A 25,207-nucleotide genomic window follows, 5' to 3' on the forward strand; every position below is an offset into this window, starting at 1 on the left:
GATTTTATTTTGAATTTGGTTCGGAATTAACAAAATTCTTCATCTTATGTATCTTTTATTAATACTGATAAAAAATTTCAATTACACAAAAAATGAACAGGGCTATTTTTAACTTATAAACGCCGGCTATTGGATAGTGATAGCATATGCAAAATAATACTTAATAAAATGAACGACGTTTCTACAAGATATAATTATACGGAAGACAGTGTCGGGAGAAGAGAAAACACGAAGAAAAAAAAAAAAAATGTATGTTCATTCGTGTAAACCCATTCCAATTCGAGGGGGGGGGGGGAATCATCATTTATCAGCGGTACACTGAAAAATATTTGAGTATTCATCATCTTCAAGTAAGGAAGATGATAATTTTTTCGCTCGATATAATAATAATAATTTTGATAAAATAATTTCCTACTGATTCTTCCTTTTTTTTTTTTTTTTTTTTTTTTCAACCCCGTTCTAACATCGGAGCTATTTGATTTTATTGTACAAATTTGGGATGCTTCAAATTCATGTGTCTTTAAGCGTAATCAGTGTCAAACCATTCTTGACAAAGAACGCAGACAACTCTGCATGGACTGCGCCTGGATAGCATGCATGCTAAAGGAATGAATGTATGCTCTAATAATGAAGACTGCATAAAATTAACGTAGAAGTTAAATTCCAATTTCAGAAATTTAATAAAAAAAAATATACAACATTTTCGTCAGATTTTTTTTTTTTTTTCCACCTTCTAAAGGCACCTATCGTAGCTACTTTTCTAAAAGAATTTTTAAATAGAAACTGCAATAAAGAGCAACAATTCAGAATTGTTTTGTCAGGTGAATAAGATAGCAAGCACGAAAAAAAATTTACTATTGTTCTGACACGAATAATATAGAATGTGGATATTTTCTTTAAAAAGGCTGGGATTTTTTTGGAAATATATATACAAATTTATTATTTTATGTAGTGCTTGGTAAAATATGAAAAATGTACGAGTTAAATATTAGATTCCCCATGTTAAGTCTATATATATATATATATATATATATATATATATTTAGAACCAATGACTTAAAGCATCAGAAACTTAAATCTAAAAAAACCAATGCATTTTATTCATTAACAATTAAATCTTGAATTTGAACTCCCTTGTCTTCATTTTTAGGTACATGTTCTTACCTTTAAATACTTTTCCTCCCTCGTAGTTACTGCAAAATAATATTCCACAAAAAATTAGTTTTTACCCCACTCAAAAGCATACACTGGTTTTCCACATCTTTACTCAAAGTCTATTAAAAATTTAGAAGTACTTGGAATGATAATTTTTGTCGTGAAGTGTAACTGAAAGAAAAAAAAAAAACGAAGAAGAAAAAAATTACTTTCCCCGATGACATACTAATAGTCCATCCTTAGTGCAGCTAAAAAAGATACCATATCACATATATTTATCTTTTGTTGTCAACTGCAGTCGGTAATAGTTCATTAGTAAAATAATTATAGCCTAATAAATTAGATTAAAAAAACCAGGTATTTCATTGTTAAATAAACTAACTTAACAATTACACAATTTACTTACTTCATTGATTTATAGTGAATTCGCATAATTTGGAAACAGCACGGCAACTCTTCTTGCAAAAGAGCTTCGACAATAGTTGCCTATATTTTATTGAATTTACTTTAACCATTAACCAATTTTAAACAGAGAATTATCATAGTGAAATAAGCATAATAGATTAGAAAAACTTACAAATCCATTGATGAAGAAGCAACAATTAAATGAATAAAATGGCAATTTTTTTCCGAACTATTCAGTGAATTCTTAATATGGGAAAACAACCCTATGAATATGTATAGGTGATCGAAATAGGTGATGAAAATAAAAACTTATTTCTTTATAAATCATGATGACTTCTTAGCCGAAAGATAAAGAACAATTGGAAAAATACGACATCTTATTTATTTGCCACCTTATCAGTTATTCTGCCAAATAAGCTGAATGAATGACATTTGAATCAGATATCTGAAAACTGCGAATTCATGGTCGTCATCCAATGCAGTGATTTCTACGTCGACCGACCAAAAATTATCGACAAAATGCTACATCTTACTGACCTGTCACCCTATCGAATATTTTGCCAAATATAGCCATGCTGTCGATTTAAATCACTTGGATAGTTCTAGTGTTTACAGTATAATAACTTTATGTTGATTCTTAAATTATCATATTCGTTAATGCTTAGCTCTCTACTATAGTTCCGAAGCACAGAAGACTTTTGCCGTGGAAACTCTCAATTTCTTCCGACAGGGGGGTGCGGGGTAAAGGGTCATCGACAGGAGGGCAATTGCACGTCGCCTCTGAACCCCGCCAAATTGTATGAGTAAGCTATAACCCTTAAATCCATGAATTTTAAAAACCTTAAAGGTACATAACAGAAAATGTAAATATCAATATATTCTTCCAAATATCACAACTGAAAATACCCACAGAAAGATAAATGCGCTTAAGGCAATAAATATTATCTCCTTAGCATGAAATCAAATCAAATCTGAAACAATAAAGAATTGTTTCATTAAGCGAAGGTTTCCAGATCTCAAATTAAGCAAATGTTTATCACGGATGAAAACTAGCTCGACAAATCAGAAGCCGAATTTATGATCATGAATGAAGAATGATATTTGCAGTGAACATAGATAATTTTCAAGGAGTATGTGAATTAAGATAGCAAAATCATGACTTCAGAATTATTCACAACTGATGAATTAATAGAATACCAATTGTCTGTTACTAATTTAATGCAACGATGGTAAAGAACACAAAGAAGTAATTGCACTTTATTTTAAAGACACAATAAACATTGAAAAACTTCGAACTTATTTTATTTATTAAAATATCAGTAAAAATAACCTTCAATTTACTTAATTAAATTCATAACGCCGTACTTAATATACAACTCGCAACTATAAATAGCATAAAATAAAAAATGCATTAATTAATAATCAAGATATGCAATAAGGATATGATTTTTCTCACTTTTTTTAATAAATGTGTACTTAAAAATTTAATTACTATTTTCAATACAATGTAATTATATGTTAGCTCCAGTTATAAAAGAATTTCAAATTATTACCTATATATGAACTTGCATTAGAAGCATGAAACTTATAATAATCAAAGTTGCTTATTAAAATTTCCAATACAAGTCTTTTCATTTATGACAGTCCCTTGAAAGACATATAAATGATGCTGTGCTGTTTTTATTATTATGCTGCATTTTTTAACATTAACTAAAATTAGGGAGAAAAATCCCTCTAGTATATATATTTTATTTATTATTGTTCACTATCTCTCCCTTTTTAAGCTAGTGTCTTTCTTACAGATACAGTTTTTAAAATTTCTACTTGCTTCTCAAAAATACTTGATTCACTGAAATTACCTCATTTACTCCAGTTCCCTGAAAAATCTGATGTCTACTAATGATTTCAGTTTTATTAACACAAAATTAGTTAGCACATCTACTGACTAATGGTGGACATTTTATACTATTGGTATTAAGCATTATGCATTAAAAGTAAAGTAGGCTTACTATTCACCCAGTAAAGTCAAGTTTTCCCTCATTTCAATTAATATTATTATCCTGATTAAATCAGTGATAACAATTAAATTATTAACTGATTATCTTTTATCACAAAAAAATCTGTGAATTCTTAGAAACAATATGACATAAAAGAAGCTATAAAATCACAAACTTTTCCAGCTTAGAAAACATTGTTAAGTGAGAATTCTCATTCTGCATCATTCTAATCATTGGTCTTTCAAAAACAAAAGTTTTTTTCGAGAAAATTTAAAATTGCAATTTTTTTCGGCATGGGACTTTTAAATTCCTCCATTTCAAAAGGAATTACATTTGCTTAAAAAACGAATTACAAATAGCAAAGCAAAAGGTTTAAAATTTTCAAGTGATTTTTTTTTTTTTTCAAAGGTTGGTTTCAAAGGCTTTCTCATCGAAATCCTTATAATAGCTTTAAAGCATATTAGAATTTTAACTTCACACGCTTAAGTGATCTAAAGTTAATCCTTTCATTCTTCTTAAATTATATCACTACATTAAATATAATATAGATTCTTAAAAATCTGAAATCCGAAGAATCATGTATATTTTAAAGATGCATTCACCTATAAAAGTTTTCTCATTTTATTCAATCATTTTGATTAAACATTTAATCTAAAAGTATTTATTTGAAGAAGGAAAAAGAAAAAAGAAGGGACAATAGAATTAAACAGGATTCAAAATAAAATTTCAAATCAAAGCATTGAGAAACAAATATATTAGCAGGATCTTTATAAATAGCTTTGAGATGGCAAAAAATCAAAGAAAATTTCAGTTATTACATTAACAGCATCATTTTTAATACGCATCTTTCTAAAGTTCGAAAGGTACGAACTATTTTTTTATTTTTACATATATAATAGGACAGTTTTATATTTTCAGAATTAAAAAAAAAAAAAAAAAAAAAAAAAAAAAAAACAGCTTTCACACAGGAAAATTGGAAGCTTCAAAAACAACTTTTTATGAGTCAAATAACAAGACATGGCAAAGAGAAAAATTTTGCTTTCATGAAAAGTATGCTGCATTTTCTTTGCCTCAGGATGAAAATTCTTTTTATGAGGCACTGAAATTCTTTTCATGTAAAAAAAAAAAGCATTTGCTATGAAAGAATATAAAATATGTAATATACATCATCTACATCACATCATCTACTATTTATTATGAGAAGCTATAAAATTATTTCCTGTTAAGCAAATTTTTATGCTAAGCTAGCTTTGAAGTAAAAAATTTTTTGTTTATAAGTGAACACTGTATTACAACATTTTTTAAGAAGAACGGGTTAAGTCAGAAGCTGATAAACATTGGATATTTAAAGAGAAAAACAATAATTTATGAAAAAAATATGATGGATTTTAAATGTTGATTAAATAAATTAGATTCATTTTTGTTAAGCAGAAAACACAGCTAGGTGTAAATGGAAAAGAATAAATAAATAAATGTTATTTCAATTCATAAAACGAGACAAATATTTGCAGCAGCAATATATCAGGAAACTTCGTCCTAAGAAATGATTACAAAAAGATATTTCTTAAATATACATATTCCAAATATTGAATTTTGAGCTAATGAAAGACTTTTACCTTTGATTAGTTCAAAGTTTCAACATTCACATTCGGCCGATAATTCAATAACATTTAACTATATATTTTTAACTAAATAACAAAAATTATATAAGTAACAGCAGCAAAATTAAAATATGTACATTTAACTATAAGTATTCTTCTAATAAATATTAGAGGAATTCATTGAAATAAAAATAAATAACATAATTTATACAGATAATAATATAGCAATTAGATTAGATGAGCATTAAAATGTGATTGATAAGGATCTGTATTAATTGCACCTCCAAGAAGATAGAAAACATCATTTCCCCCTTGTTAAAACACTGTTTTATTATGCCTAGAAAGCTATATTTTGTACCATTTAGGGCTAAAAAATTCATTACATAGAAGCAACTTCTACATTAATTAATCCTAAATTCAAGTGACTTTAAAACTGCAGAGGCATAGCAACTTGGGAGAAAGGGAAGTAAAAAAAAGCCCGAGTGCCAGTTTTAGAGGGACAAAACAATAATGCACTTGAGTAACTTTTTAAAGTTGAACTTGATGAAAGGTGGCAAAAATAATAACATGTGTATGGCATCATTTACTCTTATTACACTATTGATGATAATGGTATGTGTGGGGGCGTGGGTGGCAAATATAACTCTGAACATTACTTGCCTTTGCTAGGACACAGTATAACTATAATCAGTTTCTACATTCAAATTGCAATACATAATTAAATTGATTTCTATTAGCAATACGTAACTGAACTCTAAATATGGAAAAGTCATCAAATAATATGTGAGAAAAAAATATGGGTTTTTGACATGCAAGAGGGGACGGGACTTTAATAAAACAGTTACTGTTGACACAGCTACTTATATCTAGAAAACATTTAAAAATATTGTTTTTTCACACTGAAACTCTTTCATAATGAAAAAAGTTCTTTTTATTTTTAAAACTATTTCTTATTATGGATGAATATTAACGCTTATATTAATCATTAGTCTGTGCAACCATGTATATCATATGTAAATGTAATAACATCTTGTTATAATTTGTTACAGATTAATCACTATATCATAAATAATGTAAATGCATATATGTTTAATTTTCTATAAAAATTTATTGATGATTACATAAATTAATATTAATAAATTATGAAAAATAAAACAAATTTTGAAATTTAGTTATACAATGGAAGCAGTTAATTTAATTCAATAAAATGTTTTGAAATGTATACTTTAAAATGAAAAATAAACTCGATTTAATTATATGACAAAATGAAAACATGGATACATATAATCAAACTTAGATCAGGAAAGTTTTTTGGCATAACATACAGATAAGATAAAGTAATACAATCAATATTAAATAATAAAACAAAATAATCAACAATAAAATTAAATATTCTCACCTTAAGAAAGTTCTTTACGAAAGAGAATGAAACGTAATGCTAAAATTTTAGAGATATGGGAGACAGTTAAAAGTAAAAATTTCATTCTTTCTGAATATTTTTAAATTATTAATTGAAACAAACACAAACTGCTGGATCATTCTATTATTTAAAAAAAATTCTGATTTTCACTTTTTATTAAATTTCAGATAAAAAATCATCCAACATAAAAAGATACGGATCACCAAACAAAAATGAACCCAATTTTAGTATTATTTTGTTTGTTTATACCCTATGCACATGACAGTAAGAAGAGGGAAAGTCACAGTTGTCGTATATCTTCGGGAATTTTGTAATCCACTTTTCCTTCGAAATTTCATTGCCGTCCTATTGGCTAAGTGAATAGAAGCATCGAAGTTGTGAAGCGCAAGCTGAATTATATGCTTATTAAAACCTATTCTGGATTAAAACTGTTTAATTAAGGATATATTTTGCTTTATCCAATGTACTTAAATCAGAAAAGACATTTAATTTATTTGAAATTGTCGATTCTTTTATATCTATATAGATGATTCATAGATTTATCAGTGTCTTTTCGTGATGATTCATTATGGTTTAAGCGACAACAAAGTACTTAATTATTACTTTAATACATAAAAAAAATCAAAATTTACTAGTCTTGCATCACTAACAAGTATAAATTAGTTATATAGATTACGACTTTATGTCTCACAGTAGGTCAGACAACAGCTAATTTTCTGTTCGTTTTCATACAGTTTTATTTATCGACGGAAAACGTTTGATTTGTCACAGCTGTCGGGAGATGTATTGAATCGAAGTTTACTAAATAGCGCCTTTTCTTTTCTTTTTTTTTCCGCAACCGATTAAATGTAATAGAATTTTTAAAATATCCACTAAAATATTATATCAAAAAGAGTGTTTTTATTGAAAAGACTGAGAACTTTTTCAGTGCAATGATACAAGATTTAAATGTTGCATCATTGTGATTTGTTTAATGAAATTTCAGTTTTTCCATTTAAACTGTTTTCAAGACTGATAGGATTTGATTTTAACCTTCTTCTTGTTGAAAGAAAATCCTCGCAATAAAGATGAATTCTCTGTTATTCTTGATTTTATCGTACTAAGTGGTGAGTTTTGCAATATTTCTTTTTCTTTTCCTCATTATGATGTTTCATTTATGAATTGTGTTTGATTGTGATCATTATATCTTTATATTAATATACATCATTATATTAATTTAAAAGAGGAATTCAATTTTAGAAATGTGATTGCTTGCAGTTTTGATTATAGAGAAAAATGTTTCATTTGATTAGTCATCTTACATATGTTCACTTTGTTTTTATATCATTCCATTTCCATGCTTGATTATATTATAAACAATTTAAGTTAATGACCAAATGAAACATTTTTTTATGGGAGTACATTTTCTCTGATGAATACTTTTATTCCAGATATCAATTCCAATATCAGCTCCGTTAAAAATCCTTTCATTTTTATCTCATGATGTAAAAATAGTTAATTAATATTTATAGTTGGGTTCCCCCTCCCCATTTAGTTTCATTTGTATTTCATATTCTTATTTGAGATAAAATTTTATTATACTGTTAAATATGTTGCAAATTGCAAATTTTTATTATACTGCTAAATATGTTGTAGATAAGTTTTTAATCTAATTTGTATTATTTAGACTGCTTGTTGCAATGAATAAAATTTTATGGCTGTTTATTGTTTGATTATTACATTTAGATATGATAATTGCAGGAAGGGAAAAAAATTATATATTCACAATGAATGTAGGTTTTAGTTTAGTTTTTAATTGTTCGATTTGCTGTTTTTCTTTCATTTGACAGATACCTGTTTTGTTAACCTATATAGTAGAAAAATTATCTTATTTTTTACTCATGTTTCATTTGTGAAATATTTTCTACTGAATTGATGTTAGTTATTTATTTAATATGGTTTTATTACATTTCTTTGCTTTATTTACAAAAATAATATTGGACTTCTTTATGATTATAAATTAATTACTAGAAAAGCTTATCTTATGTCATTAATTTTTCTTCATGTACTATTTTACTAATATGAAAAATTAAAAATAAAATTGAGTATTTGCTTCGTTTATGATAAATTTGATTTTTAAAATTTTTATTTTTATTCATCATGAAAAACTACTTTTGCTTAATGTTTTATTCCAAATTAATGTTCAGTTTTATCTTTAAAAAAATAACAGTGTATTTATTTCAGTAAATTCAGTTTGAAATCATTTTTTTGATAGCTTTAATTAAAAAAATTTTTAAATACAATAGTAAAATTTTTTAAAAAATTATTTATTTATGTAATAGAATCAATTCAGGAAAAGCAGTTTTTACGTTGTATTCAAGTGAATTGAAAAGGATTTTAATTAAAGATAATATTTTAGCATGATGCTAATAGTAAATTCCAAGCACAGAGAAGAATTCTAATGAAAGGTGTTTGAGTTAACCTGTTTCCATTGCCTGTTAAAAATAAATTGGGGAATTTTGATGCAGTTTTCAATTGTAGGAGCACTGGCTGAATCTTAAAAATACTATATGCTAAACCAAATGTGTTAAAGCTTTTATCTTACATATCTTTTATTTGAATTTCTTGCCACATTGTAATCCAATTCCTATTTTTTTTTTTTTTAAATTAATTCTGTGCACATTCTGTAAATCTGCTGAATTCAGCAGGTTTTCATGTTCTGAGTGAAGGGACTTAATTCTTACAACATCTGATTACAAGATACCTGAAATTCCCTTACCTAAATCAACATGTGTCAAAGAAATACCTATCAAAATCTCATAGTAAAGCGATCAAAGAGGGAAATTTCTGTCTCTTTTGCACTTGTATCACATTGCAAACGGACTTCAATTTTATCATCACTTCTTGCACATAAAATGCTCCCCGTAGTGAAATAAGTCGAAGTTTAAAAGTTTCTTCTATTCAGCCATGCAACTACTAAAATGTGTTTACATATATATATATATATGTTTATGTTTCATGTCTTCTCCTAAATAATTAGGAGAAGACATGAAGTATCAAATTTAACCAAATTTTACACTTTTATTATTTAAAACGAGAAAGAATACTGTCAATTTTTTGAGTTCAAAAATTAATTATTCAGTTAATTAGATTAAAATTGATGGAAAAATTAATAATTTAGTTAAAATTAATTAATTTGAATCCAAAGAATGTGGGTTGTATTAATTAGCTATTAATTAAAGTTTTGGTGAAATGTAATTTTTCAGAAATAAGAGTAATTCATAGAAATTATTATATGATATTGATACTTATGCTGAAATATGTCATCTTTAAGATCTAGAATTTCCAGCCTTAATCTTGAATCAGTTTTGAAAGAAATAATTTCTGGCAAAATTTTCCCTGAAATATAAAATATAATAGTAAAGAAGAGATACTGAGTATCAGAATGGAAATATAAAATTTATTGTTGGAGATTTTTTAATGCACTTTTTGAAATAAATATGTTTTTTCTTTCTCTCTCTCTCTCTCTCTTTTTTATACTCAGAAACTTTGATTTTATTTATTTGTCCTTAGTTAACTTTTGAGCTGGAGTAGCTTACTTCAAGGGACTAATTATTTCGAGGAATTCAAACTTATTTATTAGCTAAAAGTTTCTAAACTGGCTAAATTGCTGTTTTTATGCATAGTAGGATGTTTGTTACCCAAAGAATTATTTCCTTAGTTTCAAGGAAATGTACTTTTAAATATATACATTAATGCTTAGAGAAACATGAGTGTTTATATGTAACAATAATTTGGAAATGTATTAGGGCTTATCAATACTAATACATTTCCATAAAAATAGTATTGTTCACATTAGATAACTAATGCACATATATTATTGAAGTAGTTTGTGTTCATCTGCTTGTGAATTAATTTCCTTTCTTTGACATTCTCCCCCCCCCATCTTATTAATCATTTGGTGTTTTTTTTAATATAAAATGCTAAAAGAGATATTATTAAAAGGTGTTATACTTCTGAATGTTCCATTCTTCTATTCCTTTCCTTTTAAGCTCCATATTCCTGCCTCCACATTTTTCACTTGTATCAGTACAATCATTGAAAATAAATAATCATGAAATAAGATTATTCATTGAACATGTTATTTTTATTGTTGCATGTTTAATTTTTTTGTACATTTATTTTATTTATTTAGAATCTGAATTTCTATATATTTTTTTAGTTTCTTATTGATATTCCTTTTAGCCATTGTGTACTACATCAAAAGTTAACAGGTTATTATTTCATCAGAATTTTTGCATTCTATCAGCCTGTTGACATTTATATCTTCTAAAATAATTTTAGTATTCACATCTATATATAAATATATGATTATTCTAAAATTGGAGAGTTTTGTTTTATCATTGTCTATTTAGTTTTACAAATGATTGTGTTATTTAGAATAGTGTGTTTTGAATGTGTTAGAATAGTGTGTTTTGAATGAATTAGTATTTATAATTTTTTATTGCAATTTTATAGTCTTTTTATATATATATTATATAATTATTCTCTTAACTTATTTGATGAAATTTTTTTTAAGTTGATAAATAATTATTCTTGCTGATACTTGTGAAAGTATTTCTTTATTTTAATAGGAATTCAATTTCTTTATTACTATTGTTTTATTAATTGTATATTAATATCTTTGAGCTTAGTTATAAATTTCCTAGTTGGGGAATTTTCTATAAAGTAAAATTCTTTTATTACTAAATTATAAACTTATTTTTTTCTGGAAATTACTTATAATATGTTTCTTATGAAGTCCTTACTTATATGACTGTTTATCCTTTCTAGGTGGTGAAAATTTCTGAGACAATTTTTGTATGAAGACACAGATTTTATTCGTGAAAAGGAAATTCTCATGGATTGTTTAACATTCTGATCTCATTAAACATAATAGCTGTAGACTAAAATGAATGCTAATCATGGTCATAACTTTTTCATAAATACTGACTCTGAACATCCTAGTGAGCATGAGACATTTTCTACGCTACAGAGTTCAATGGAGTCTCTTTGGGGTGAATTATATAAAGCAAATGTAACACCTACTCCAAATGTGCAGGAAGGTTTTTGTAAACTAATATTATATGAGGAGATTATACACACAGGGTAATTTTTTTAATTATTTCATTATCTGTAATATATAGTTAATTATTCATTTCTGATCATAAATATTAACAGTTGAAAATTCTGCAACTGCATTTTTTCCGTTCTGTTGAAAACTATTGAAGTGTTATTAGAAATAAAAGGAAAAGAGCAAGATGGATCAGAACTATTGATTCGACAACCAAGGAAATTTAAAAAAAAAAAAAAAATAATAATAGGTGTTTTTTTTTTTGGAATGAAATAATAGTATTCAGTTACATGTTATCAGTTTGGGTCATTGGTTTTTTGCCATTTTTTTTAAATATAATATTTTTAGAAAAAAGAAAATAAACTTGGTTTTGTCTTGTATCATTTGTGTTTACAAAGCCATAATCCGATATCTGTGTTTCAAACTAATGGTTTTGGACATATTTGATGTATGAATTTTATACTTGGTCTGTGAACTACACTACAGTTCACACCTGGTAAAATTCCATTGAGAGCAATATATTAATTAAATGTTCATTAAAGAAATATTGCTTGTTTACTTTCCTGATATTAATTTTTTTATTACACTTTCACAAATAATCAGCATTCTGTATAATAATTGTTAATTATTTACTAAACATTTGGTATTTTCCAGTACTTTAGTACTCAAAGAAATAAAAAAGTTTTGTTTTTTTACTGATCTGTTTATATGATGCTAATAGCCTGAAACTGCTAAATTTGGCATGTAATTATTTCTGTACTAAGTAAGAATTTTTCAGAATTTTAATTAAAATTCATTAGAAATGTTAATGTTTTTCCCTCGTAACTTTTGAACATATTGTATAAAAACAATTTTTATTTCACTTTGAAAGACAAAGAGTTTTTAAGTGACGTTGGTTCTGTTTCCATGCATTTCTTTCTCTACTTTTAATGATTCTTTCAAAATGTTTTCAAATGTGTTTTGCAAACAATACTTTTTTATTGCTTTAGTAGCTGTGTTTATACACATGCATGTTCCATTGATATTAAATGCATTTTTGTTGTACATGTTATCAATGCTTTAATAAAAAGTAAATTTTAAAAGTAATATAAAGATAGATGAATCAGTCCAAACACATGATGTTTCAGACAAGAAGTTCGAATCTCCTTCGGTTTCTTTTTTCTTTCATGAATGCTTGCAACACTTGTTTTTCAATTCATAGTACTGTTTCAAGTTTCATAAATAACTTTCTGCAAGTTTTTGTAATTGTAGTTTTTTTATTGTTGTTATTTATATTATCCAGTGGCCAATGCTTGATTAATTTTGGATTTAGTTGTCTCTGATAAAACAATATAATTTCTTTTTGACATTTTTTCTATTTTTATTCTTAATCATCTAATTAATATCAAAATGGATGACTATTAAAGAACTGTTTATCAACAGAAACTTAGTAAGTAAAAGTTATTAGTTAACTAGGTAGTTGTTAATTGTTTCAATTTTGTTTTCAAAGCAATGATTATTGTAAGCAGCTAACATAACTATGCGAAAATGTTCTAAAACAATGGATATGGTCTTCTATGCCTCCCTGCATATTTTTGAAAATCCCATGCATTAATCCCTTCTCATACAACAATGTGTGTGACACATGCATCAAATTACTGAATTTTCGGTTTTAAGTCTACAATTAAGCGACAGAACCAACTATTTAAAAATGCTAAGATCACTTTGAAATGCTTCAGTTTGTCAAATGCTCCTTATATTATTATAAGAATCAAATGTCCAAAATAGGATGTGTCATTTAATTAGGAAGTTAAATAAAATCATATGTCAAGGGGTTAAGATGCATGAGGTATTTAAAAGTTATACTCTTCCTTATGAAAAACATAATCTATATTTTACTTTTATCTTTCTAGGATTAGAATTTGGGATCTTTCAATCTTGGTACCAAATGTTTTGTTTTTGCTTTTTATGCTCATAAGATGTAACAGGGCACGACTGAAGTTGCGAGCAACAAACAGTCCAATATTTTCGACTTTTTACATTCTGGTAATTTTTTTTTAATCTTTTCCTTTTTTACTTATGTGTTTGTGTGTCTTGCTGCAATATGGAATGTTTATAAAGTAAAGAACAATCCTTATTAATTATAAGTTTTGCAAATAATTCATAGAAATGCTGCATTTATTTTTAAAATACAAATAAGTATATATTTATAAAAATTTCGATTTCTACGAATTTTTAAAGTAATTATTTTCTAGTTACTCAAACTTAAGCTTCACTTTAACTTCTGAGCTGTATGGGTTCTTATTTTTCTTCACTGGTTCTAACATGTGCTGGCACTAAAATTACTTTCGTTGCAGAATTCCTTTCTAAAGATATAAAAGTTCAAAATACTTTCACACTGTCTTTTTTTTTTTTTTTTTTTTGCTTTCCTCTTAGGACTGCATCTCTCAATGGTCATAGTCGTTTCTAAGAACTTTAATATTGCATGAACCCCTTCTAAAACATCATGGAGAATAAAAAATATTCTTAAAGAACTCCATGCTTACTTTTCCTTGAAAGAAAAAATTTGTTCCACATTTATACACACGCACATTTAAAATATACATATGTATTGGTTGATTCAAATTAAACATGCTGTAAAATGTCCAATATTCTGAATTTTTATTTGTTTGAGATATCCCACATTCTGCATTTGCCTTCTCTTGAGCGTAAAGTGCGGAAAACGATTGCTTTGATATTCATTGTTTGGATAATGAATGGTCTTGGTTGGTAGAGTGATGAAGTTCGTTCCCGCAGAAATTGCACTGTAAACTCATTAACTGCCATATTTGGTCTCAAAACGAAAGTCTCCGTTGTCATGTATGGAAAATACAGCCTTGAAGCCATTGACATGTGTTATTATGTTTTCTAAGTAGGCTTTGATGCTCCAAAAGAACATTTTGTCGTTTCAGCATAGAAATTTTCTTCACATTATACAAGTTGGTGCTCTCCCGCACATCACATTGCGTTAGTGCAGCAAAACTTTTTGAATGACAGAGTGATTAGCTAGTCACTTTCAACTTCTTGGCCACCAGAGGCGGCAGCAGAGATTTGCCGGGGGAGGGGGAGGCAAGACAAATCCTACAGGGGGGCAAGCATATTTTTTTCTAATTCGGCTTCAAAGAATCTCATAATAATTAGTTTCTACGTATAATTAAAGGAGATTAAGTATCATTTAGCTTCACTTTTTATTCAGATATAGGCGCTTTCTTTCATTGTTAAAAAGTTACAAAGATATTTGTAAAACAAATGTTCTCAGTTTTTCTTTACTGACCATCAAAAGATTGTCAATATTTGAGTCTATTTTGTTTTCTATGAGACTCTTGTGATTTATTTGTACTATGATCAAATTTCGGAAAAAAATGTAGTATATCATTACCTCAAATGTCTTTATATTATTCTATGTATTAAAATAATAATTATTGTCCCAAATAAGATGTGCCATTTAGTATTTAGGAAGTTAATTAAATTCGTATATAAAGGGGTTAATATATTGTATTCTATGAATAATTATTTGATCATTTATCAAGACATCTTTATCTAAAGTTTATTAAGAATTTAGAAGTATATCAAATTATAAAGATTTTGCCACAAAAATTAATTGAAAAAAAAAATGAAAAGAAAATTTTAAAAAATATATTTCCATATTCCATAGTTATAATACTGAATGCAGAATCTGAAGAATTTAGGTAGTAATTTATTTAACAAATTTAGTGCATATTTGGATAAGCTCTTTTACAGTAGCTAAAAAGCTACCATAACATATATATATATATATATATATATATATATATATATATATATATATATATATATATATATATATATATATATATTGTCGTCATTTGCAGTCGGCAATATTTCTTTAGTGCAGTAATCGCAACCTGTAAATTAGGTTGCAAAAAAAAGCAGATATTTTACTATTAAATAAACTTTACTTACAGTTATATAATTTACTTATTCTAGTGGTTTATAATGAATTCACATAATTCATTCACTACAGCAAAGTAACTCTTCTTAGCATGCATATTGCACAAGAGTATCGAGAGAAAAGAGTGTTTTATTAAATTTAGTTTAATCATTAATTAGACTTTAGTAAGAGCATTCTGACAGTGAAATAAATAAAATAAATTTACCAATTCATTATCGAAGAGCAATTAGATGAATATTGTGACGATTAATTTTAGAACTATTATTTATTGAATTCTGAATTAGGGAAAAAAACTCTATCGCTCTATCGATGTATAATATAGTACTATATTTCCCTAATAATCCCAATTGCAAGTAACCGAAATACTCGATGAAAATAATTTTTTTCTCACGATTTATGATAACATCTTAGCCGAAAGACAAAGATTGATCGGTAAAAATACGACGTCTTACTTACTTGCCACTTTGTCGATTATTCTGTCAAAAGTAATGCAAATTATAAGCCAAATGAATGACATTTGAATAGGATGTCTGAAAATCTGCTGGCTTCCATCGCATTCAGTTCATAGTCGGCCGTCCAGAAATTAGTAATAGTCATTCACCTTGTCAGATATATTGCCAAATGTAATGAGCCTGAAAATTTGCGGATTTAGCTTCTTTGCCATCCATCGCATTTGCGTTCATAGGCCCCGATAAAAAATTGTCCGCAAAATACAGCATCTGCCACCCCTACTGATTATTTTACCAAATATAGTCAAACCGCTTTAACCGTTACTTGGATATTTCGACTTTTACTACATATTAAGTTTAATGTAGTTTTTTTTTAATTATCATATTCGAGAATGTGCAGCTTTCCACTTTTTCATTCTGATGTGGTGAAGACTTCTGCCGACGAAACTCAATCTCTCGCCGATGGGGGGGGGGAGGGCAAGTGGCTACCGACAGGGAAGGCAATTGCCGCCTACTAGCGCCGTCACTGGTGACCACCTTGTTCACCCGTTCTAAACCTTTGTAATTTTTAGCTGTTTATTTTTTATAAATGCAACGTCGTGATGTTTCAGAGTTCTGCAATGTGACAAAGCGGTCTCGAACTCCTCCCTATAATTTGGAATACCAACTTATAATTTGTAAAATTCAAGAGAAAGATTAAAATTAATTAAACTGGTTTAGATGCGTGCATAAAGCACTAGCATCGTGTTTCGTGGATTTTTTGGTCTAATTTAATAGTAAAAGTAATAATTAGATTATTTATGGGGGATAGCGAAATTTAATGAAATTACGTTGCTTGTGCCTTTCTAATGAGGACTGACTTATTGTATTTTTGCTTAATTAGAGTTGAAAAATTTTAAGAAATTTCACGCATGTTTCACATTATAGCTATTTAGTTTCGAAAATGGTATAATTTTGAATAAACTTTAATCCTCTAGATCCGCAAGGACGTGGCTAATTTTCGGTCTTTTTAAAGACGGGAAATTGATGTAGACATCGTCTAATGCAGCTCTAGACTTTTTCCTAGAGCTGGAAACAGCAGAATCTTTTTAGCGACTCGTTGCGAATCTGAGGTATTTTTTTCAAAGAAAAGATACCCCAAAAATACATAGAAGAAATTGACGTTCATCTGTTAAATTCCGAAGCAGGTTCTATATATATGTATATATAATATTAAAATCTAATTTAAACTTAATTAATTTCCTAACTTTCAGTTTAATTTACCTCATATCAAAGTCATTCTAAAATATTTTCTTATTTCCTGATCCCATTCCACTTTTTCCATTTAATTAATCAACATAAGCTTTGTAAAAATGCTTTCGTTAGCGGTATCTACGTTTCGAGTCAAGGTATAAAGAATTGCTGACCTAAACAAATTCTTTTAAAAAATCTCTATAATTCCCTTAACTAAAATCGACACGTGTAGGAAATCCCTCCCAAAATCTCACAATATATATTCACAGGGATAAAATTTTCATTAGTTTTCCCTCATTTCGCTCTGTGTCGTTCTGTGTTGATGTGCTCTTCGCTTATGCTTGTACATAAATCGTGCCTCCGGGATGAAATAAAAATAAGTTAAAAATTCAAAGTGTCTTTTCTGTCCCCGGCCACGATTTTGCCTTGGAAAATTATGTTTACATATATATATAATTATTATTATTGAATTAATGGTAAATGAGCAGGAGATGAAGACGTTAAATCATATCTTTACATTCCTTCCTTATGATTAACAAAATGTGTCAATTTTTCGGTTGTGTTTAAAAGTTCTTTGTCAAATTATGGTCGGTCGGTATTAGAAAGACACCCTCATCACAACGAAGCATACCGAACGAAAAGAGGATGTACATTCAGAGCTTATATATTTGCTAAAGGGAATTTCACCAAAATCTAACTGAGCAAGCATTAATTTTTGTTGTGTGACTTTTATATAATACTGTAGGTTTACATTGAACTGCTAAAATTATAGAAATTGGGCTCTGAGAAGCGTGGGAAAGCCAGACACAACTCAGAAATTAAAGCGAAGCTTAAATTCAAATAGTTAGAAAGTAATTAATTTTAAGGGTGTAGTTTGAATTTATGACATTGTATATATATGAACTGAAAGTCTTAGTTCATCATATTTTAAATTGATCACTGCAAGAAATATATAAAAAATCTGTGATGTTCAAGCTTTTGCATGAAGTAAACTTAGATATTGTTTGCTTCTTAGACATTTCAGAGTGATAACTTACTTTAATAAGTGTTTCACTTGAATAGTGTGAAGTTTTAATGTTGTCAAGATATCCAGCTATCCAAAATCATTGGTTTTCTATTCTTGATGCTGGGGGGCTGAAGTAATGTCATAATCATATTAATTTCAGATATTTTTCATTCTCTTTTCTTTAACAAATATGTTGTCATATTTGTGATTACACATTAAGTTACATATTGTTCTTGTCTGTTATTTAAAAAAAATATGTTATTTCAGTTTTTTTTGGGTTTTTTTTTTGTCATTTGATTACAGTTTTGCATTGTTTGTCCATTTCAAATAATTCTTAGTATTGATTCTAATTGGTATTAATTCCTAAATAATTTCTTATCTATTCATGATATGATTTTTAGTATTAAAAAAAAAACTTTAGAATCTTGATTTCTAAAAGTCTTTAGAAGTAATTTATAGCATTTGAAAACTAATTTCTTAGAAAAATTATTTTAAAATGCTATAGTTATGAAAACAAAAATTATGCAATTTTACAAGCTTTCATCATGTTGATATGCTTAAAAGTTACTTTGTGTCTGTGTAATGAATTTGCAAAATATGTTTTATCTGGCAAGTGGTATAATTTTATATTTTAAGTGTAATCTTGATATTTTTCAGATAAAATGATACATAATGGTATGTCTTATTAAATGATAGGTTGAAAATTTTGCAACTTTCAATACATAATTTTTGAAGTTTGTATCAAATCTAGATCACAAATGCATGAGATTAATAATATTGAATTTTTAATATCTGAAGTATTAAAAATGTTTTGAAAGAAGCTTTAAAATTATCTAGAGAATAATATTTTGATATTGTTATTCATTTTGTACTTAGTGATGATTGATATTCTTTTCTTAAGAAGTAGCATCTTCAAATGTTTCACTTTCAATTTTAAGAAAGTTGAAGAATTTAGAATTCTTTTACAAATTTAGAATCTCTGGCTTTGAAGAATTTAATTTTACTTCAATTGCTGTTTATTTTCAATTCAATTTTTATTGAATTCCCACTCTATCTGGAATTTATTTTCCTGTCATATTGGAATGTTATTTTGCTATTTGTTAACTTAATTGATTAGATATGATTATTAATAACTGATAAAAAATGTTTCCTCTGCAGCGAATTGATTCTTTGTTACTATACTGAGTTTTTGCAAATATCTGTAAGAATTTCGGTTTTGTAAATAGTATCACTTTTTCATTTTCTTTTGCTGTTCTGAATTTAGGTAGCCTTAAATGCTGCAGTTAGTGTTTTACGTTGCATTGTTGCAATGACAGTGAATGCTGCTATTCCAATTAATGAAATCACAGACAAGGTGAGTTTTTGAAATATCTTGAAATTTGAAAAAAAAAAAAATAATAATAATAGTTATTGTAGAACATTATTTATGAACAAAAAATAATCTTGCCTTAAGAAATATTAATTTCACATATTTTTATTATTCAGTTAAAAAGCTTTAGAAAATAATTGATCCACAATAATAGAAAAGAACAAAATGCCAATATTAATTTTTCACTTGAATTCTTTATTTATACACATTAATTTTTTTTTACTATTGTTATTGTCAACAAAGTGTTATTGAACTTTGTTGAATTGTTTCTTTGTGCTGGTTTATTAGAAACCTTAGATTGTAAAATGTGTTGATTTTTAACGAGAAAATTTCATTTTCAGATATTGTGTTTTTGGTGGAAATTTGTAATGTGAGAATGCTGTCTTTAGAAAGCAGTTATTATCAATTGATTGTTTCTACATTGTTTTGCATGTTTTTGAAAGAATAAATAAATATTAAATATTATCTTTTGCTTTAAAATGTTATAAAATGAAATCTGGAATATTTCTAAATTTTAAAATAAACACACAGGTTCATTACAAATTTTTAAATACTGTATAAAACTAATATTTTCAGGTATATAAATTATGAATAAATACATTAGGCTCGAATTCAAGACTATTAAATTCAATGTAATAATATGGTAAGGTGGGGTGAAGTAAAGAATTTACAGAAAATAGATTGTATGTGTCAAATTTATTATTTTATTGGCATGCTGATTTTTTTCGTCATGAACAATGTTTTTGATTAGCAATAATGTGTTTGATTTGGCAATTTTCTTTTACTATGAATTGGAATACCTCAGATTTTATATTTGCCTATGTCATAGAAACCTTGAAGTTCACCTTACCCTAACATTTTTGTCATTTAAAATTCTTGAAATTTCGGAGATAGAATGTCTATTCTTATTCTTATGGAACATAATTGTATTCTTATAGAAGTTGTGTTTATTTCATTTTTATTTCAGAGCAGTGTAAGTATAGTGGGATATAATGTGCATATTGTTAGGCTTTGCTGTTAGAGTATGCCAAGCAGGGGTGTTTGTGCTCCGGGGAAACCCCGGAATTCCGGGGATTTTGAACTTCGATACCCGGAAATTCCGGGGATCGTCGTTCAAAAGGAAGTAGGAATAATAATGAATTATTTATTTTGAGCTGGGTAATTTTGTTTGCTTTGAAAGCAGAAAACGCAAGGTCAGTGTGTGTGGTGAAAACTTTTCCTTTCTTTCTCCAAAGGCAGTGATAATGCGTGAAAAAAACTTCTTTTTTTGTTCTTTCCTTATTGCGAGTTATGACTCATTCCCCCGGTTCTCGGACATTCTCTTCTGGATTCTTTTCGGCAAGTAGGCGCGGCAGAAAAAAAAGGGAGAGACTTCGTTCGACCAGATGTGCGATCACGTGACCTGGGTTCAAAGGTCTTAATTTTGCAAAATTAATGGTTATTAATTTTGCAAAAAAAGTAATTCATTGAACTTTTATAATTAGGTCATTCACTACTTCATAATCGTAATTTTTCATTTCTCCCCCCCCCCTTCTCGAAACTCCAAAATGTCGGTAGTAAGTCCGTAAAAGTTTCAGGGGATTTTTTGGGGTCCCACAAACACCCCTGGCCAAGATATTGATTATATGTTCTTTTTTAAGAAGCAAGTGATATATGCATATATTCTGATAAAATCAAGATATTATTTTTCATGTTAAGTAAGTGTAACTATCCTGTTATTATGGTTATCTGAAAATGGGGAAATGTAAGCAAAATAATATATTATTTGGATTTAAATAAACAACATTTCTGTTCAAAAACTATTTTTTTTTTTTTCCAAATTGTTGAAGTGTTTTGCAGTGTTATGTTTCTTCTTTACAGTCATAGACTTTAAAAAGGGCATTATTTTCATATTTCATGATGTTAATCTTCTTTGTGTTCATGTAATTTATATTCTTTAATCAGACTTAATTTTAAAATGTGTTGCAATTTGCACCCTGAATTGCTTACACCTTTAGAGGAAATGTGGAAAGCAACTTTAAATGAGTGATTTCAGGAGAACAGATTGTAGAATGTTTTTAAAGTCATTTTTCTCCATCCTTTTTCAACTGACTGAGAAATTCGCTTAACAAAATGCTCTGAAGGATTTTCAAGGTTGTGACCTCTACCCTGGAAGTAAGGTTGAAGTAGCAAACCAAACAGTAATGAAAATGTCACAGACATTACCACCTTTAGCTTCAAAAGTGGCATTAGAAACTCTCAGTTTGAAAAAGGAGTTGATGAAGTTTTTACTTTTACCAAAGCTGTTGCATCTCTTTTGAATTCATTAAGATTGGCTATTTTTCAACATTGTCACCTCCAGCATTTAATGAAATAAATTTCATTGAATTCGAAATCAAAAAGAAAATGTACAGGCAACAATAAGTGAGGTTCTCATTCTAAATATAGTTACAGCCGTTTTTGTAAAGAACATTCAGAGTCTAAATTGAAGAAAGCATGCCCTTCTCTAAAAATTATAGTAGTAATAAATCCTAGTGCAGCAACTCAGAAGAAAGTTAAAAAAAAAAAAAAGAATGAAAAATGGAATTACCATAACACCTCCATTTGGTACTGGTAAAGTGCTATAGCAAAAAGTTAATAAAAACTTTTGTTTGTCAAATTTTGTAAGCAAAAAAGAAAAGAAGAAACCTTCTTTACATTAATATTTTGTTAATTTTCCTTTTTGGAAATATACTTTCCCCCAAAAGTGAAGATGTAGATGAAATTAAAAGTGAACAGAGCATACTAATATTACATGAGCCAATGATCTATAATACAGGAGATTATATGTCTAATATTTGATTTTTAAATGCAAATTTCTGTATGATTAATAGGTTTAATAAATATTGTATTATCTATTTTCCAGTTGATTTTATAGTATGATTTGTATGAGTCTATTTTTGCCATCTATAATAATCTTATCTTGCAGATTGTTCATTTTACCTCATGCAATGGAATAAAATGATCATAGTAACAAGACTAAAAAAAAATTATTACTCAGTTTTATTGCTTTAACTAGTAGTGAATTAAGAATTATAATAATTCTCAGTTAGTGTAATAATGTAAAATATTTTTTCAAGAGAGTGTAAATATTTAACATAATTTAAGGAGCATAGCTGCTAAAATTAAAAGCCGCCAATATTATGATAATTTAACCTCACCTTAGCGTACACTTCACTTTTTGTCCAATTTTAGTCAATTTGAGGTATTAATGATAAGAAAGTTTCTGTGTCATTAATAATTAATTTATCGCTTTTATTCATATTATATTGTGCATCTTATAATATATTGTGGAATAGATAAAATATGTCTTTCTTTACTCTCAAGTTTGCTAGTGTAATTTTGTTCTATTTTACAAGTTTAAACTTTATTTCAGGTTCTCTGGGTTGTTGTTCGATGCTTCCTACTGGCAACAGAAATAAGTGTTTTGATCTTTGGACTTGCTTTTGGTGAGTATTCTACGGGAAAATGTAAATTTATTTAAGTATTAGTATGTGCCATTTAACAATTGAATTCAGAAAGTGTTGAGTTGTTTAAAGTTGAATTTAAATCGAATTTCTGGAATTGAGAATTCATTTAAATTGTTTTCGATGAAATTAAGGGTCTCAGCTGTCTAATTTTTTCAAGCATTTTTGTCTTAGTTACTGTCAAAAGAATTTGCAATTCATTTATAAAATCTGCACAAGGTAAGAAATATTACCACAAATCACTTATGTTCGTTAGTTATTTCTTCCAATTAATCTTATTCATATACTAGCCGCCTTTGGCGACCAGCCGGTTCGCCAATCTTAATGCTTGTTAAAATTTTAAAGCTTCAAATTTTGATAGTCATATAATTCATTCATAATATTATAAAGGCCTTCAGCCATAACGTAATATGTATCTCTCTAATTTTCTGTTAGCTCCCGTAGAATTTATGCTTTAAATTAAAGTGGAAATGGTTAAATTGTAATTAATATAAGAACATTTTTTACTGAAACGAAGCATTTTTTTTTTTTTTTTTAATATGACTTCTGAAAACAGAGTCGTTGAGTATTTAAACCTTATGGGCACTAAAGAACATCTTTCTTAATTTTTGTAATATCTCAAGAAGTTTTCTACAAAATTTAGTCAGATTCATCATGAACTGATCAATTAATTAACAATGTTTATTTTTAAATGCATGAAACTCTAAGAAAATAAACAGAATCGTTTGAACTAATCGGTGGGAAACATGTTAAGCCTTCAAAACCAAGTCCGTATCCGTTGAAAATAGAGTTGTCAACAATCAGAACACAATGCGCATGAGTGAATTTTCTACGCCAGTTGGGGTAACGCTACGCAGATTAGAAATTTTTAATTTCCTTTATTCTGTTTTATTTTAATTCAAAAGTACTTCAGAATAAATCTGAAAGATCGATTAATTAACAATGCTTGATTTTAAATGCATCAAACACTAAGAAAATAAACAGAATAGTTTGAAATAATCGACCGAAAATATGTTACGCCTATCCTCGTTAGCGTGGTGAAAAAACAAGCCTTACTCATTTGGCGGTGAAGAAATGAAAAGATTTTTTGGCGGGAAAGTTAGTTTTTAATTATTAAAATTCTAATTAAAAATTCAAAAAAGGGAACCCAGGTGCAATTCTTGACCTCCAAGGTATGCATGTGCCAAATTTGGTAACTGTAGGGCGAACGATCTGGCCGGTAGAGCGCCAACACACACACACACACACACATTGAGCTTTATATAAGTACTTGCCACCTTTGGCGACCAGCCGGTTCGCAAATCTTAATGTTCGTTAAAATTTTAATAATTAAATATTTTATGTAATTCCTAATATAATAGCTTCTTCATTAAAATATTTTAAAATTTCAATTATCTCATAATATTATAAAGGCCTTCAGTCATAACGTAATCTGTATCTCTCTAATTTTCTGTTAGATCCCGTAGAATTTATGCTTTAAATTAAAGTGGAAATGATTAGTCTGCAATTAATATAATAATATTTTTTAATATCTAATCGGCCGAAAAATGTTAAGTCTAAGCCTCATTAGCGTGGGGAAAAAATGCTTAAGCCTTACTCATTTGGCCTTGGGGAAATAAATATTTTTTTGGTGGGAAAGTTTTTAATTAATAACTAAAATTCTAATTAAAATTTCCAAAAAAGGGACCCCAGGTACACATTCCCGACCTCCAAGGTATACATGTACCAAATTTGGTAGCTATAGGTCAAACGGTCTGGCCTGTAGAGCGCCAACACACACACACATTGAGCTTTATATAAGTATAGATAGATTAATGTAACTAATATATTCCTTATAAATTACTTCAAGATCTGTTGGAGTCACGACCATATTGTTTAAGAGATGACATATTCCTGTTTTAATTCTATCATAAAATATTTTTGTCATAATTCAGTTAGGAAATTATAACTAATATTTTCCATTCTGGTAGATGAAATAAGAGAAAACGTTCAAATTGTTTTCTTTAGATTTAACATTATTTCATATTTACTGTATAATTCATTTCT

General features: G+C 27.8%; 2 protein-coding genes across 2 annotated transcripts in view; one reads left to right on the top strand and one right to left on the bottom strand.

Moving 5' to 3' along the window:
* LOC129960130 (uncharacterized) overlaps nucleotides 1–6,825 on the bottom strand; it is an 87,812-nt gene extending 80,987 nt beyond the window's left edge. Inside the window, exon 1 of the mRNA XM_056073286.1 lies at nucleotides 6,558–6,825. The gene's annotated coding sequence lies outside the window, so the exon portion shown is untranslated. The remainder of the gene's footprint in view (nucleotides 1–6,557) is intronic.
* Nucleotides 6,826–7,133: 308 nt separating this feature from the next.
* LOC129960625 (transmembrane protein adipocyte-associated 1 homolog) overlaps nucleotides 7,134–25,207 on the top strand; it is a 31,746-nt gene continuing 13,672 nt past the window's right edge. The window contains exons 1-5 of the mRNA XM_056074167.1: nucleotides 7,134–7,684; nucleotides 11,391–11,705; nucleotides 13,563–13,695; nucleotides 19,572–19,661; nucleotides 23,071–23,143. Of these exons, the coding sequence (XP_055930142.1) occupies nucleotides 11,509–11,705; nucleotides 13,563–13,695; nucleotides 19,572–19,661; nucleotides 23,071–23,143 (493 nt within the window). The 5' untranslated portion in view covers nucleotides 7,134–7,684; nucleotides 11,391–11,508. The remainder of the gene's footprint in view (nucleotides 7,685–11,390; nucleotides 11,706–13,562; nucleotides 13,696–19,571; nucleotides 19,662–23,070; nucleotides 23,144–25,207) is intronic.

The sequence above is a fragment of the Argiope bruennichi genome, chromosome X2 (assembly GCF_947563725.1).
Source record: "Argiope bruennichi chromosome X2, qqArgBrue1.1, whole genome shotgun sequence".
NCBI classification, from domain to species: Eukaryota; Metazoa; Arthropoda; class Arachnida; order Araneae; family Araneidae; genus Argiope; species Argiope bruennichi.